A 15766-nucleotide genomic window follows, 5' to 3' on the forward strand; every position below is an offset into this window, starting at 1 on the left:
TCTATCTGACAGGGACTTTTAAGAGGGTTCAGATTGGGGCACAGACTACAGAAGGGTGCAATAAAATGTCACCCTCTATGCGGGTCTCGACCCCAACGGCAGATTAAAAGAAAAGAGAATAATGCATCTCTGATGTCATTCAGCAGGCCAGACCCAACATGGAACATGGTCAGCCCTCTCAGCCCACAGTCAGATATTTTGACAGATCGCCGTTCACCTCTCAAAATCGCATCAACATTAGTAAGAACAACCAGAGTTAATCCACATATAACGGGCTGCATTTTAATGAAAATGCAGAAAATATGAAAGGTTACATAATTTGTAGCCTATTGCCTCTTTCATGCCAATACTTAATTTTTCCTTGAAGTAACAAATGTATTTTATTGTCAGGACCCCATTTGATGTAATTATCCGTTACTAAGGGAGAGTAAGTCTTATAGTGACTTTGAATTGGTCATAGTTAGAAATGCAATTTTTAGTTTTGGACTATGAAGTACAAGAGAATGGTATGGGTTGGGCAGTTCAAATTTCAAATCTGGATATTATTAAAAACAAATCTGTAATGGAATTACAGCTGTCCAAAGACTTGTTTTTTGTGTGTTTTCAGGTGTTGGTTGATGGCAGTGAGACGGCTGTGAAGCTGGAATCTTTACAACCAGACACGCAGTACAGAGTAACACTCACACCGGTGTACAGGGATGGAGACAGCAGCATTAGTGTCTCTGCACTGGGATCCACATGTGAGTCCCATGATGCACACATGCACACAAAACAAAAACAAAAGCTTTTTACTGTATTAAACGATGGCAGCTCCAGAGACGTGACACAAGCAGAAGCAATTCAGCCTCATTGAATTGAGCAGAATGCTAATTTACATCACTTTAATGTCATGCAAATTTATGTTTAGGATTTATTAAAGTAATGAGAAATACTGATGTTATTCTAGTTGTGGTAATGAGGGCTGCTCATCGTAAAAAGGGCTCCTTGATTACTAAAATGATTCAACTATGGTGTTGTGCGGCAATTCCTTTTTCTGAACTAATTTCTTGATTGCCTCTTATGAGCAGGCGTGTTTCTTTCCTATTTGCAAATAGATGTCAGATTAGATGCGTCATAGTTTCAGAGGAGATCATTTCCGCTAAATATAGTGCAAATTATGATGAAGTCCGCCCTGAGCACCTCAAGTCTCTGGATGCTGTGGGAGTGTCTTGGCTGACACGTCTCTGCAGCATCGCGTGGCGGTTGGGAACCGTACCACTGGACTGGCAGACAGGGGTGGTGGTTCCCCTCTTTAAGAAGGGGGACCGGAGGGTGTGTTCCAACCATAGGGGAATTACACTCCTCAGCCTCCCTGGGAAAGTCTATGCCAGGGTACTGGAGAGGAGAGTCCGTCCGATAGTCGAACCTCGGATTCAGGAACAACAGTGCGGTTTCCGTCCTGGTCGTGGAACAGTGGACCAGCTCTACACCCTATCTAGGGTGCTGGAGGGTTTGTGGGAGTTCGCTCATCCAGTCCATATGTGTTTTGTGGATTTGGAGAAGGCGTTCGACCGCGTCCCCCGTGGCATCCTGTGGGGGGTGCTCTGGGAGTATGGGGTCCGGGGAGCCTTACTGAGGGCTGTCCGGTCTCTGTATGACCGGAGTAGGAGCTTGGTCCGCATAGCCGGCAGTAAGTCAGACCTGTTCCCGGTCCACGTTGGACTCCGGCAGGGCTGCCCTCTATCACCGGTTCTGTTCATAGTTTTTATGGACAGAATTTCTAGGCGCAGCCAGGGGCCGGAAGGGATCTGGTTTGGGGACCACAGGATTTCCTCTCTGCTTTTTGCAGATGATGTTGTCCTGTTGGCTTCATCGAACCGGGACCTCCAGCGTGCATTGGGGCGGTTTGCGGCCGAGTGTGAAGCGGCTGGGATGAGGGTCAGCACCGCTAAATCTGAGGCCATGGTCCTTGACCGGAGAAAGGTAGTTTGCCATCTCTCGGTCGGTGGAGTGTCCCTGCCCCAGGTGGAGGAGTTTAAATACCTTGGGGTCTTGTTCACGAGTGAGGGAAGATCGGAGCGTGAGATTGACAGGCGGATCGGAGCAGCGTCCGTAGTTATGCGGTCGCTCTATCGGTCCGTCGTGGTGAAGAGAGAGCTGAGCCGAAAAGCAAAGCTCTCAATTTACCGGTCGATCTACGTTCCAGTACTCACCTATGGTCATGAGCTATGGGTCATGACCGAAAGAACAAGGTCCAGAATACAAGCGGCTGAAATGAGCTTCCTCCGCAGGGTGGCTGGGCGCTCCCTTAGAGATAGGGTGAGTAGCTCGGTCACCCGCGGAGAGCTCGGAGTAGAACCGCTTCTCCTCCACATCGAAAGGAGCCAGTTGAGGTGGCTCGGGCATCTAGTTCGGATGCCTCCTGGACGCCTCCCTGGAGAGGTGTTCCGGGCATGTCCCACTGGGCGGAGGCCCCGGGGAAGACCTAGGACACGCTGGAGAGACTACGTCTCTCGGCTGGCCTGGGAACGTCTCGGGGTCCCCCCAGAGGAGCTGGAGGAAGTGGCTGGGGTGAGGGAAGTCTGGGCATCTCTGCTCAGTCTGCTGCCCCCGCGACCCGGTCCCGGATAAGCGGAGGAAGATGGATGGATGGATGGATAGTGCAAATTAAATTGTCTACTTACTGTGAACAGTGCAAAAAATGGGGGTCCAGGCATAAAACACAAGTTCAATTATTGTTTGATTTAAGTTTTGAGTAATTTTATGAGGCACTAAAATTACTTGTTTTTTTTAGTGTAAGTGATACTACTTTGCATTCAAAGTGATACACTTTGAAAGTGCATCCAAATGTAAGAAAGCCAAAGAGGAAAAGAGCTTCAACATCCTCAGTTGTGGTTGGAAAGGATTGTTCACGCTTGTGAAAAACTGGGGGGGGGGGGGGGGGGGGGGGGGGGGGGGGGCACTGGCCAGTGTCAGTCCATGGGTCACTTGGTACCGGGTCGCAGAGAAAAAAAAACAATACGTTACTTAATATCCTTTTTGTTTTATTCCTCTGATTCAGAATTATTCAAGACTAAGACCTTTCAAATTCACAACAGACATGTTAAACATGTCCTTATGAATGTGTTCAATTCAATTTTATTTGTATAGCCCAAATTCACAACAACAGTCGTCTCGATGGGCTTCGTATTGGTAATTGAAATAGTGAAACATAAACTCAAAAGGATCATGAATACAGAGTTCAATAGGAAAATACTAAAATGAACTAACAAACTGACTAAGCTAAACTGGCATCCCTGCCCTTAGACCCCCTTTGCGGTAAAGAAAAACCTACCTATGTTGACAGATTCCTTACCACATATGAGTCCTGCTTATGGAACAGTTCTGAAACCCTTTGTTTCTAAAACCTGTCTGATGAGAAAATAAGAGAGCAAAATAATCTCTCTGTGTTATACGTCCTGCACAGTCAGAGCTTTATTATTTTTGTCATGACCCTACTGAGGTTTGAAAAATAGATTTTCTCTTCGTCTGTGCTCACTGCGCTCACACTTAGTTACAATTGTTAAACCCAGTGAAACCAACAAACAAAACCACAACATCTGCATAAAAACTAGTTCTTTTTGGTTCTGACCAAGCTGAGAAAAAAAACCTACAAAAACAGATCCCTTATAAAATAAGTAAAATAATTCTTACCTCATTAGCAGATTTCCTTTAAGTAAGCGGGAAAAATAAAAATGCTAATGGGGTAAGAAAATGATCTTACCAAGCATTCTTATTTTAAGAAAACAATTCTAGTCACTAAGATATATTTGCTCAAGCTAAGAGTATTTTGTGTTTTACAGTCGCTGAAAATCTTACAACAGTCTATGGCGCAAGATTTCCTTAACAGGGTCTATATTTACTAATTCTGATAAACTAACAATTGATTCAATTGGAGTTATGTGAATGGGTACATAGAACACTGCATGCTCATTAAATCTAATTGTCTCCTTTTTTTGGCACAATCTACATGTTTTAATTACAATCTGCTTAGCAGGAGGCTTTATTTCATAAAAAATGAAGGTTACTATTGAACATGTCATTATGTCCTGTGCAGCGCAGAACTAAATTTCTTTTCTAAAGCAATCATGCACTAATCTGCCTCCTTTATTGTTACGTTAAACTGCTGAAAGCTCGTATGTTGTCTGATTCGTATCCTCTCTGGCAGTGCCGCTCTCATCTCCTAAATATCTTCGTGTGACAGAGGAGTGGTATAATCAATTCAGGGTATCCTGGGATTCACCCCGCTCTCCCACCGTGGGCTACCGGATTGCCTACCAGCCCATCCATGGTAAATACACGCAGACATAAAACAAATGCTGGCATTAGCAGTATGACATGACAACAACCTCTGGTTAATTTTTTTTACAAGTGATTATAAGTGGTTCAAAACACAATTGTCAAACATTTTTAGATTTCTAAAATCCTGCTTGTTGTTGTAAAGAAAGTTAGATGTAGGGGGAATTTTGAAGTCTGGCTTTCCATTGAGGTCTGTGTCAAGGATTCTTTGCAACATGTTCCAAACACTTTTTACTTCCCGGTTCAATATTTTCAGATGGCTTTCTGACTGAATGTCCATCTCACCGGCCTATTCACTTAGCTATAGGTTCCTATGGGTGAGCCTAGCCACCACGAAGAAGTTCTTTGTTATCCAAGTCTTAACTTCTAGAGCAGTGGTCTCCAGCCACTGGGCCACTGGCCAGTGTCAGTCCATGGGTCACTTGGTACCGGGTCGCAGAGAAAAAAAAACAATACGTTACTTAATATCCTTTTTGTTTTATTCCTCTGATTCAGAATTATTCAAGACTAAGACCTTTCAAATTCACAACAGACATGTTAAACATGTCCTTATGAATGTGTTCAATTCAATTTTATTTGTATAGCCCAAATTCACAACAACAGTCGTCTCGATGGGCTTCGTATTGGTAATTGAAATAGTGAAACATAAACTCAAAAGGATCATGAATACAGAGTTCAATAGGAAAATACTAAAATGAACTAACAAACTGACTAAGCTAAACTGGCATCCCTGCCCTTAGACCCCCTTTGCGGTAAAGAAAAACCTACCTATGTTGACAGATTCCTTACCACATATGAGTCCTGCTTATGGAACAGTTCTGAAACCCTTTGTTTCTAAAACCTGTCTGATGAGAAAATAAGAGAGCAAAATAATCTCTCTGTGTTATACGTCCTGCACAGTCAGAGCTTTATTATTTTTGTCATGACCCTACTGAGGTTTGAAAAATAGATTTTCTCTTCGTCTGTGCTCACTGCGCTCACACTTAGTTACAATTGTTAAACCCAGTGAAACCAACAAACAAAACCACAACATCTGCATAAAAACTAGTTCTTTTTGGTTCTGACCAAGCTGAGAAAAAAAACCTACAAAAACAGATCCCTTATAAAATAAGTAAAATAATTCTTACCTCATTAGCAGATTTCCTTTAAGTAAGCGGGAAAAATAAAAATGCTAATGGGGTAAGAAAATGATCTTACCAAGCATTCTTATTTTAAGAAAACAATTCTAGTCACTAAGATATATTTGCTCAAGCTAAGAGTATTTTGTGTTTAAAAACTTTCTTTATGAAAATATTTTTCTTGCAAGACAAAAAATAAAGCGCTTTTTTTTTCTTTTTTTTTTTTACTTCCTCCAGATTCTTTTTTTGCAGTGTACAAGCTCTGGAAGCACCCCGAACCTTTGGACTTATTAGTTATGAATACAATAGCTGATAAAATATCAACTTTGACTAATTTGATAATCTAAATTACCTTAAACACACATCTCTCACACAATGCTAATATGGAGAAGTTTATGTCGAACATCAACTAGCAGCAGTCTTGGAAAGAAAAGTAGGAAATAATCTAATACAATTTATTTATATATTGGGAACGTCCACATTTCACACAAAGTCTCCTCCTACTGTCCAACAGTGACACAGTAACCAGTAGAAAAAGGAAGAAGCCCCTCCCTGCTTGTCAGGTGTGAACACCTTGAGCGTTTAAGAGCCTGCGTTTAACCCATTCTTGAACATCCCCGGTCTGTACGTCTTATAACTGCTATGAGTAATGCCATGCACATTGCAAAGTCATCTTCTAGAAGCCTGCAGATTTGTATTCAACTATACACTTCAGTGTAAATGTTGCTGACACCGCTGACGGTGAACAATGTTCATCTGCATTAGACAAAAATGCTGCTTTATCATTTCATTTCTAGTGGTATTGCACTTAGCTAAACAGGAAGTAGCCACCGCTTCTTCTAAAATACTTTCACATTCCTGAAAGGATTTACAAGATGGACATCTTTGACAGAATCGTAAAAAGTGATGGGGGCATTTAAAGAGGTTTGTGTTTTTCCTTTAGTGCAAGGTATGAGGAACAGATCCATCTGATATTATTCCCTGTTAGAAACTTTTTGAATGAAAAATTGTGTAATTTTTCAAAAGTTACCTGTTACAGAGTGGAGGCTAACTTTCTGTTGTCTTTCTTTGCATGTGTGTTGTAGTTCAAGGTCCGCTTTTGGAGACTACAGCTGCAGGGGACAAGAACTCCGTGCTCCTCGTCAATCTGCTCAGTGGTACCGAGTACAGAGTTCAAGTGTCTGCGTTGTACCCTTCAGGAGAAAGTGAACCTCTTCTAGCTAACGCAAAGACATGTGAGCATTTTTAAATTTGACTTATAAAACACAACCAATTTCTCAAAGCAGAAAAAAAAATCACATTGTAATTTTAGAAGAAACATGACTATGAAGACTCTCATTCATCCAGGTTGGTTCCATTGTAGTAGGTTTAGGGGATGTCATCTGGACTTGGTTTTAAAGTTAGAAGACGTTTCACCTCTTATCCAAGAATTGACAAAGCCTCTTGGATAAGAGGTGAAACGTCTTCTAACTTTAAAACCAAGTACAAATGACATCCCCTAAACCTACTACAATTGTAATTTTTAGATAATCTCTGCTACAGTGATGGAAAAACAAAATGGGTGAAGGGCTGGTTGAGTCTAACCTTCTAATGTGTAATTGTAAACAGGAATCCGTTGAAATGTATAAAAAGCATCCTAAACTAAAGTTTGAAGTTATTGTGAACGTTGGGAGGAAGCTGTAGATGTAGCAATTCAAAAATCTGAAAATCAAAAAGGGACGTCTGCAGGGGCAGAATGCATGGGAAGTGCAGGCTCAATCTATGTGCTCTTACTTCCATTGACAGTCAGTTAATCACAGATTGACGGGGAGAAATTAATTTTCCTTTGTGGGGACCTTTCCCATTCCATATTAACTTGGTATTGTGCTTTATGTAAACTGCAGTTCCTGTCTGTTTTAGACATATTGACAAACTGAGAAATAGAAAGACAAAGACGAAAAATAGCTCAAGTTTGTGTACCTTAGATTTATGAATGTTTGAATTTAATTCACTTACATAAGTGTGTATTCTGGTTAGGAATCCTGCCTGCAAAATATAGTATCATGTAAAATCTACTGACTTAGTATTTCTTATTGGATAATAAAAAGTACACATGTCCTACACATGTCCTTAATATAGGACATGTGTAAAGAAAAGAATGTTTAAAATTGCTTTTCTGAGTATTTCTTGATTCAAATTGTGGTAAATCAGGAGCAGATGAAAAATGCAGAAAAAGCCTGTAGGTGTGATGTAGAAGCAACTACGGCAAGCCACAAGCTCCCCTTCTCTTGTCCGTGTGTAGGCGTCTGCTTATAGACGACTAGATACACGAACATCTTTGTTTTCCTCTTTGTCTCTTATTGTTGTTGGTAATGTCTCATTGCGCCGGTCCCAGGCCAAGACAAACACAGACACAGCGTTGTGTCAGGAAGGCTTCTGCGGTAAAATGTTAGTTTATTTTCTGATACTGACGGAAGTATTATTTTGGAAAACTATTGGATTCTGTTCAACACATCCGTCTGTCTTAATGCATCAAGTGACTTTTAGCAACTATTTAAGTTAAGTTAACTGTTAGGTTAGTAGCACAAAGCTAAAAAGCTAATAAAAACCAAACAATTAAACATGTTTGGAAAGTTTCTTTGGGGAGACAAGAGCCAGGGGAGCAAACGTTAGAAAAGCCTTTGACTTCACAGAAACATAAAGCTGCTGTTTACAGACAAAAGGAGGAGTCTTCCTCAAAATAAGGATTTGTTGAGACAATTGTGACTGACTTTCAAATGTTTCACACACACAGATAATGACGAGGCAGACACGGTGGATTCATATTTATAAATATATTTAGAAAATTTCAGTTTTACGATGACTGTGTCATTTTAATTTGCTCTATTTATCCGTCACATCTTAAAAGTTGGTCGCAGCTGAAGTTGGCGTCCGGTTGTTAGCATCCACTTTGACGTTAAAGCGAAAATCTTCATCGCAAAGTCAAAATTTTTAACCAGCTGCAAATATTTTACACAGAATGAAGATTCAATTAAACAAAGTTGCTGATTTATGTAAACTTGTAAAAGTCACATTTATGAACTTATCAACAGCAAGGGTGAATTCAGCCGACATTTGGTAAGAAACTTTAGCACAGAAAATGTCTCTCTGTGTAAAAAAAAAAAATAGACAGTTAATTATGATTTATGCAAGAACAAAATATGACCAATCTTTTTGCCCTGAAAGATAAACTGAGGCTGAGTTGAGTTCTCTGTAGTTTTTCGCTTTTGTTGAACTTTTTACAAATCAGAAACAACTTCTACAAATCAACAACTTTTCTTCATTGAATCTTTGTCAGTTTTTTAAACTTTTTTTTTTTTGTAGTATTATTTGAATATGAAAAATAGGTTTTTCAGATAGCGGAAATTAAACAATCTTAAACCCCAACTTTGTCCCTATTTGGACCGGTTCATGAAAATATTGTCTTACATTAACCTGGTCTCTGGCCTAAAAAAGGTTGGGGACCACTGCTTTATGTTACCACCTCTCTATGTTCACAGTACGCTTATCAGTCATACGAAAAAAAACAAGTACGTCTTTGTTGCAAAAAAATATGACCAAACCTTTCATTCATTTTAGTGAAAAATGTGGGCTGTATTCTAAACTCCACACTGCGTGAAACCTTTAATCCAATTACAATTTGAAATGTATCAAATCCACCAATGTTTCATGTGAAATTGTGTCCATATCCGTGTGATCCTGGAGGACGGGATTTATATTTAACTCATGTCAATTTAATAATGTGTAGTAACATATTTCCCATGGGTACTGTGCTTTCACTGCAGCATAGAGTTAAATAGGCACCTCTGCACTGATGTATTAAAAACACCATGTACCAGCGCCTTGTTATTGATAGCTCAGGGGCCATTGAATCAAAGTAATAAATTTACCCAGATAAAATCAATATGGTCTGGAATCATGATCTTGGTTTCAACCTTACAGGCACCTGGAAAACAATTGTTTGACTTCCTTGAAAATGCTATGAATTTTTAAGGTTCTGATTTTTCTATCGAAATTTTTTTACAAAAAAAATGTATTTATCTAAAAAAAAATATGTTTTTGTAAGCCTATATGCTTGTTTTCTGACACATTAAGTGTAAAATTCAGTTTTGCAATTTTTAAACATCTCCGTTTGTTGCCATACGTAATAATACTTGTGTATTTATAATGATAACACTCGCTTATATTGGCACAAAATAAGTACACAGATTGAGTATTTGTATTTATGATGAAACTTAAAACATATAAGGTGCTGAAAAACTTCAACGTTTATTCAGATACATTCCAATCATCTTTGGATTTATTTTCAAAGTGTTCCCAGTGGTCATTCAATTATGATCATGCCGTTTTTGGCCGAAATGAAAAAAGAATTGTCATTTTTGTGGCAGTGGTTCATTAGATTATTTGCCTCTCAGTTGTGGTCGGGACTGTTGGCGTGGAAGTAACCCTCCCCCGATATCCAGTTATGCCTTTGTTTAGACTCTTGCCAGCTTTCAGCCCTCACAACCCCAAGCTAACATTACCGGTGAAACAAAAATAGCGAGCAATATCGGAGCTAACCAGTCACATAAATTTGGAGACAGATGGCAGCTCAGACAAGGAAAATGAAGATGTTAATGTATCTATTTGTCTGCAAGTGGATGCATCAGAATGGAGATGAGACTTTGGCAAGCTCAGTTCAGTTGTTGCATCACAAATAATGGGTGGGACCAGAGCCACCCCTCCCGCTTTAGGTACCATAACCATTCGGCCTGCACCAACCGTTCGGGGTACTTCGACTAGTGCTGACGTCACATTATGTGATTGGCTGTTGGTCTGATGTAGGTCAGATAGTGATTAGTCTGGACAAATTACTATATACTATGTACTATATATTCCGTTGTAAACAAACAGAGCTCCGACATGGAGCGAGATTATCTTCTAAACGTGCTTTTGTTATGGTTATTATTATTAAGTGCATTGCAGCCGAACGGACTGCGGTCCAAACCCTTCTCCAGACCACACACTATAACAAAGCACCTTCCCTGCCTGCGAACACGAAGCTAAGAGACTCCAGCTGCTCTGCTCAGAGACACGGTTCTCTTGTGTGGAGCAGCAGGTTCATTCTAACAGCCACAGATCTTTTTACAACGTGGGTTGTGGCAAAATCTCTCCATAAACACTATAAAGAATAATGTCAGACACAACTTATGAGGGAAAAGAACTTTAGGTTACAAAGGAAACGTGAAATGAAAATATGTAGCAGACCTCGATGCTATGTAGTTTGTCCAAGTGGGGCTACCGTAGTGTGGCGTTGTCCTCAGTCGAAAGAACCCTGTACGGTTATTGCAGGCCGAATGGTTACGGTACCTACACCGCCCCTCCCTCCCTGCCACCGAGAGCTAGGAGCAGGGAGCCTGTGAACCCCCAAATGTCACAATTGAGCTCTTTTTCAAACTGCATTTTTTTTGTCTGCGCCTGATTCACAACAAATTGAATAAAGAAATAGTCAGCATTGGAATTTTCAGGTTCATTTTCTGCGAATTTTTCCATCATCCAAAAAAAAAAAAAAAAAAAAAAAGCCACATGAATATTTTGAAAAACAACAAAATACCATCAGAAGTGGTTTTTTTTTAAAATTAGACCTGAATTGAATTGATCCAATAAAAAGATCCCTGGAGGGCCGAAATTCTCTTGTATATGCAGATCTCAAGGGATAAAATTATAGATTTTTATGCAAAATTATGAAACTTTGAACTAAACTTTAGACCCAAGAATTACCTAAGTTAACGCATTTGTGATCATCTAAGTTAAAATAATTTTTTTATAGTGATCATAGAAACTTTTGTGTGTTACGCATCTGTTAAAAAATTAACAAAATGATCACAATTTCTATTTTTACATCAACTTAAGTGTGTTCTCGACATTACGTCGGAAATACTCCATGCCCTGTCTGCACTTTCTCTACCACAAAGCACCTAATACAAAGCACCTGCAAAGCATGTTAGCATAAATATCAATGAAATTTGCTAAAATCTGCTGGATAAAAAAGACAAGAAAAAAATCCTAAAGTATGAACAACACTGTATCTTTTTGTGAGTTTAGTGCAACATGCAGTCTCTCTGCATCACAATTTTACCAAGTTAAAAGACACAAATCGATTAAAAGAAATAGGTGGATTTATTATTATTAAAACATTAAACATGAAGGGAGCTAACATTATATAAAATAAATAAATACAATTAAAAAAAAAAAAATCAGATGTCCCACATTGAGCTCCAACTTTATTTTGGTACGATCCTTGGTGGCATCATGTTCACTTAAACTATGCAGACTATCACTGTCTTTAATTTAAATGATGGTGGATCTAATGTCAGGTTGTGGCATGAATGAATTTCTAAATTAAAAATGCAAAAGTGTATGACAGCTTTTATCATATTAGCATAAAATGTGCTTGTCAACTAGAGCCGTGGGAACCAGATGGTGCCACTGATTGCTCCACAACATCATGCATCTTTTTAAGTATATAATGACAAAGTTTCTGACAGGTGCAGATGTTATACAGTAATGAATCACATATAGTTTGTGTTTTGCCAGGATTATAAAAGTGCTGCTTTGCTCTTGTCCTCAGTGTCCCTCAGCGTCTCTGGCTTGTCCGCCTACCAGGTTCGTCCGGACAGCCTGTGTGTTCAGTGGCAGCCTCTTCTCACTGCGACAAAGTACAGAGTCTCCATACTGTCCACACTCAGTAAGTATGTTTTGTTGACTGGATGCTGCTGCAGCTGACTCAGACTGTAAACTTCTAAAAATGATTTTTTTTCTACAGAAACAGTGGGATAACAGAGACATTTAAAAACAGGATTTTAGACATCTCTGGAAAAAAAAATAAAAAAATCCATCTGGTCAATTCTTAGTTTCTCCAGAGCAGTGTTTTCCAACCCTGGTCCTCGGGGAACACTGTCCTGCTTGTTTTCCACGTTGCCTTGCTGATGGACACCTGATTCAGCTTTTCACGCTCTGCAGAAACCTGAGAATGACGGTCGTCGAAGGTAGGTGTGTTCGAGCAGGCTTGGATTGAAAAAAAGCAGGACAGTGTGGCCCAAGGACTGGGGTTGGGAATCACTGCTCTAGACAGTGTTTTCCAACCTTTTTTGAGTCTAGGCACACTTTATCCTTGACAAAAATCCTGCGGGACACCATCATCCAAAAATTGAAAAAAGGAGAAACTCTACAGTCTGTATTGATGTACCATCCCTCCACAATCTCACATGCATTTTGTGATTATTGTGGCAGAAAAAGCTGGAAGTTGCAGCTTGTTTTTCTAAAAGTTATGATAAAAGTTAAGTTAGTGGTGGAGACAGTTAAAGGGGCAGAACTTTTCCAAAAACAGAGCGGAAGCTGCGGCTAAATCGCAGTACCGTCATTCTTATCGAAATGTCTTTAATAGAATCAAATAAACACAAAGAAAAAGTCTTTTACGATCTTTCATATTCCTAACTACTCAGTGTTTTTATCATGGCCTGTTTGGATGAACACAGAGCTGATATACTGGAGATGGTAAATGTTTTTAGATCAGTAAAAAAGGGTAATTTCCCACGGCGCACCTGACCATATCTCACGGCACATTGAAAAACACTGCACTAGAAGACCCCAGTGTGAGGAGGATGTTTCTGCTTGTTGAAATGAAAGAGCTTTATTTATTTGTTATATTACCTTGTAAAACTTTAAATTTTGGTCTATACATTGTCTGGGTTTTTGTAACATTCTATCCATCAATCATCCTTTCACTGGATCATCCATCCATCCAATTTGTGTTTTGTCCTTGCTGTTTTTTTTTTGTACCGATGCTACACTTTGGTTTTTCATTTATTGGGTATTTCTTTGGTGAATAGTTTTTAAATTTTAAATAATTGGGATTATTATTGATGCTCCAAACGCAATTTTGTTGTTCATTAATGACAATGACAAAATAAATTAATTTTGAATCCGTCCGACCGTCCATCCATCCATCCATCCATCCATCCATCCATCCATCCATCCATCCATCCATCCATCTATCCATCAATCCATCCATCCATCCATCCATCTGTCCATCCGTCCATCCATCCATCCATCCATCCATCCATCCATCCATCCATCCGTCCATCTGTCCATCCATCTATCCATCCATCCATCCATCCATCTATCCATCTATCCATCCATCCATCCATCCATCCGTCCATCTGTCCATCCATCCATCCATCCATCCATCCATCCGTCTGTCCCTCTATCAAACTTCCATCCAATCATCCATTCATCATCTTTCCATCTATCATCTTTTCATCTAACATCCATCTATCGTTCTTCCATCCAACATTCATTCATTACCCTTTCATTGAACCATCCATCCATCTATCATCCTTCCATCTAACCCTTCATGGTAAATGGCATATACTTATATAGTGGTTTTCTACCTTCCTCAAAAGCCCAAAGTGTTTACAGTCACAGATCCTTTCACACACTGATGGTGGCTCTGCTGATGAACACTGGCGCCAACCTTCCACCAGAGGCAAGGTGGGGTTTGGTGTCTTGCCCAAGGACACTTCAACACATGGTCGGGCAAGGTGGGAATTGAACATGCAATTTTCCAATGAGGGGTCGACCTCATTCCATTCCTCATCCTCATCCTCATCCTCTTTCCATCCAACCCTCCATCTATCATCCTTCTTTCCATTCATTATCCATCATCCATCCATTCAGTCATCCATCCATCATTCATTCACTATTCTTTAACCAACCATCTTTACATAGATCAATTCCACAAAATACTGGACTGGTTTGGAAAACTCCCAAGAAACCCTCAAGGTTCCTTCAGAGGTTAAAAAATTTGGCCCCATCCCACACTGTTTTTCCTGAATCAAAAGTCTGTTTAATTACCAGACTCTTTTCTGCAGTGCTCCTAGGAGCCTGTGGAGGCTTACATTATAATGTATATAAAGATGAACCACTTTGAGGTACAATATTCGAAAACACAATATAATTTAAGATACCTCTTAAAAGTTCAAAAAAATTCTTATTCTGAAAGGACCAAAGAAATAATTTTCAGTTCCACTCTTACTTTACAAAGACAATAAAAATAAAATAAAGAAAATAATATCCCATATATGTACTTGTGAATGAATATGCGTGCATTTCTTCATCTTTCTGTTTTTATTTTCAATCTATGACAAAGTATCCTATCTAAGTTTGATATATCTATGCATTTTTGTCTTATTTTGTTTTTGAAATAAACTAATTCCAATTTTGTGTTTTTTTCAAAATATTTTACTATAATGTCAAATGTAATACATACATTTGCTTAGACCATAAGCAGTTTTGAGCTTTTTTTGTTCGAATATAGTTTTTATTTCCCTTTTAAAAGAGAACTTTTTTTAAATAAGAATTGGGGTGTTCCATGGAAATATAAAGCACAGGTAGCGAAGCGTATTTTTTTAACAAAAACAGATTACTTCACATACCTCCATATTTTCCTTGATCCTTCTTTTTTGTTAACCCAAAGAGATTTTCAGCATTTAAATCAGATTACAGTTTTGTGCTAGTCAACACAACCAACAATTTTTTTTTTTGAAAGGAAAATGTAAAATGTATCAACCAAGGTTGATGCAAAGCTTCAAAAAAATGTTTCACTTCTTGGTACTGGTGCAGGGTATTTGTTACTAAATGAAATTGTACTCAAAAGGACAAAAAAAAACAAAAAAACAACACATTTGGAATTTCAGAGCTACATGTAGAAAAGAAACCCACATGTTTAAATTATTCTATTTTTCTTAAGACATATCGGGAAAAACAGTATAAGGATGTTTCATGTAAATAAATACAGTTTCTGCTAAGCATTAGGCAAAAAATCAAAAGCAAAACATTTATAGATCTTTGTATTAAGGTAATCTGAATTAGTTATCGCGTTAATAATTTTGTAATTAAGTCATTTCAGGGTTAAAAAAACGTTGAAAAACATTTAATTTGATAAAAGCAGGTAACTTTTGACTGGCTTTGAGAAGTTTTGTGTTTGTATTTTTACCTGGTTCCGTTTAAAATGCTGGGATCTAGTATGTTCTGGTTTTGGCAGCAACATTCACATCTTTACTTGTCTCTTTGATTACACAATTAAAGTCAGAGAATAATGGGTTTGCTTCCCCAAAGTCAACGGGGCAGTTTTGACAACAGCCTCAGGAGGCATGTCTTTAAAGACAGTGTCCTTCTCTATATCCAAACCTTTGTTTGTTTCCAGTCATCTCTGCTGCAGCTGTTTGTCAATCTGTTCAGTTGGAGACATTACTTTTGTGCTATTGTGCTTT

At 39.0% G+C, this 15766-nt stretch overlaps 1 protein-coding gene across 2 annotated transcripts in view; it reads left to right on the top strand.

Moving 5' to 3' along the window:
- Window positions 1-15766, top strand: part of col14a1a (collagen, type XIV, alpha 1a) — a 173775-nt gene that overhangs the window by 84293 nt on the left and 73716 nt on the right. For both annotated transcript variants that reach the window (XM_078933438.1, XM_078933439.1), the window contains exons 20-23: window positions 608-740; window positions 4187-4309; window positions 6521-6670; window positions 12064-12180. In XM_078933438.1, the coding sequence (XP_078789564.1) occupies window positions 608-740; window positions 4187-4309; window positions 6521-6670; window positions 12064-12180 (523 nt within the window). The remainder of the gene's footprint in view (window positions 1-607; window positions 741-4186; window positions 4310-6520; window positions 6671-12063; window positions 12181-15766) is intronic.

The sequence above is a fragment of the Oryzias latipes genome, chromosome 16, assembly GCF_053564925.1.
Source record: "Oryzias latipes strain Hd-rR chromosome 16, Olatipes_Hd-rR_3.1".
In the NCBI taxonomy this organism is placed as follows: Eukaryota; Metazoa; Chordata; class Actinopteri; order Beloniformes; family Adrianichthyidae; genus Oryzias; species Oryzias latipes.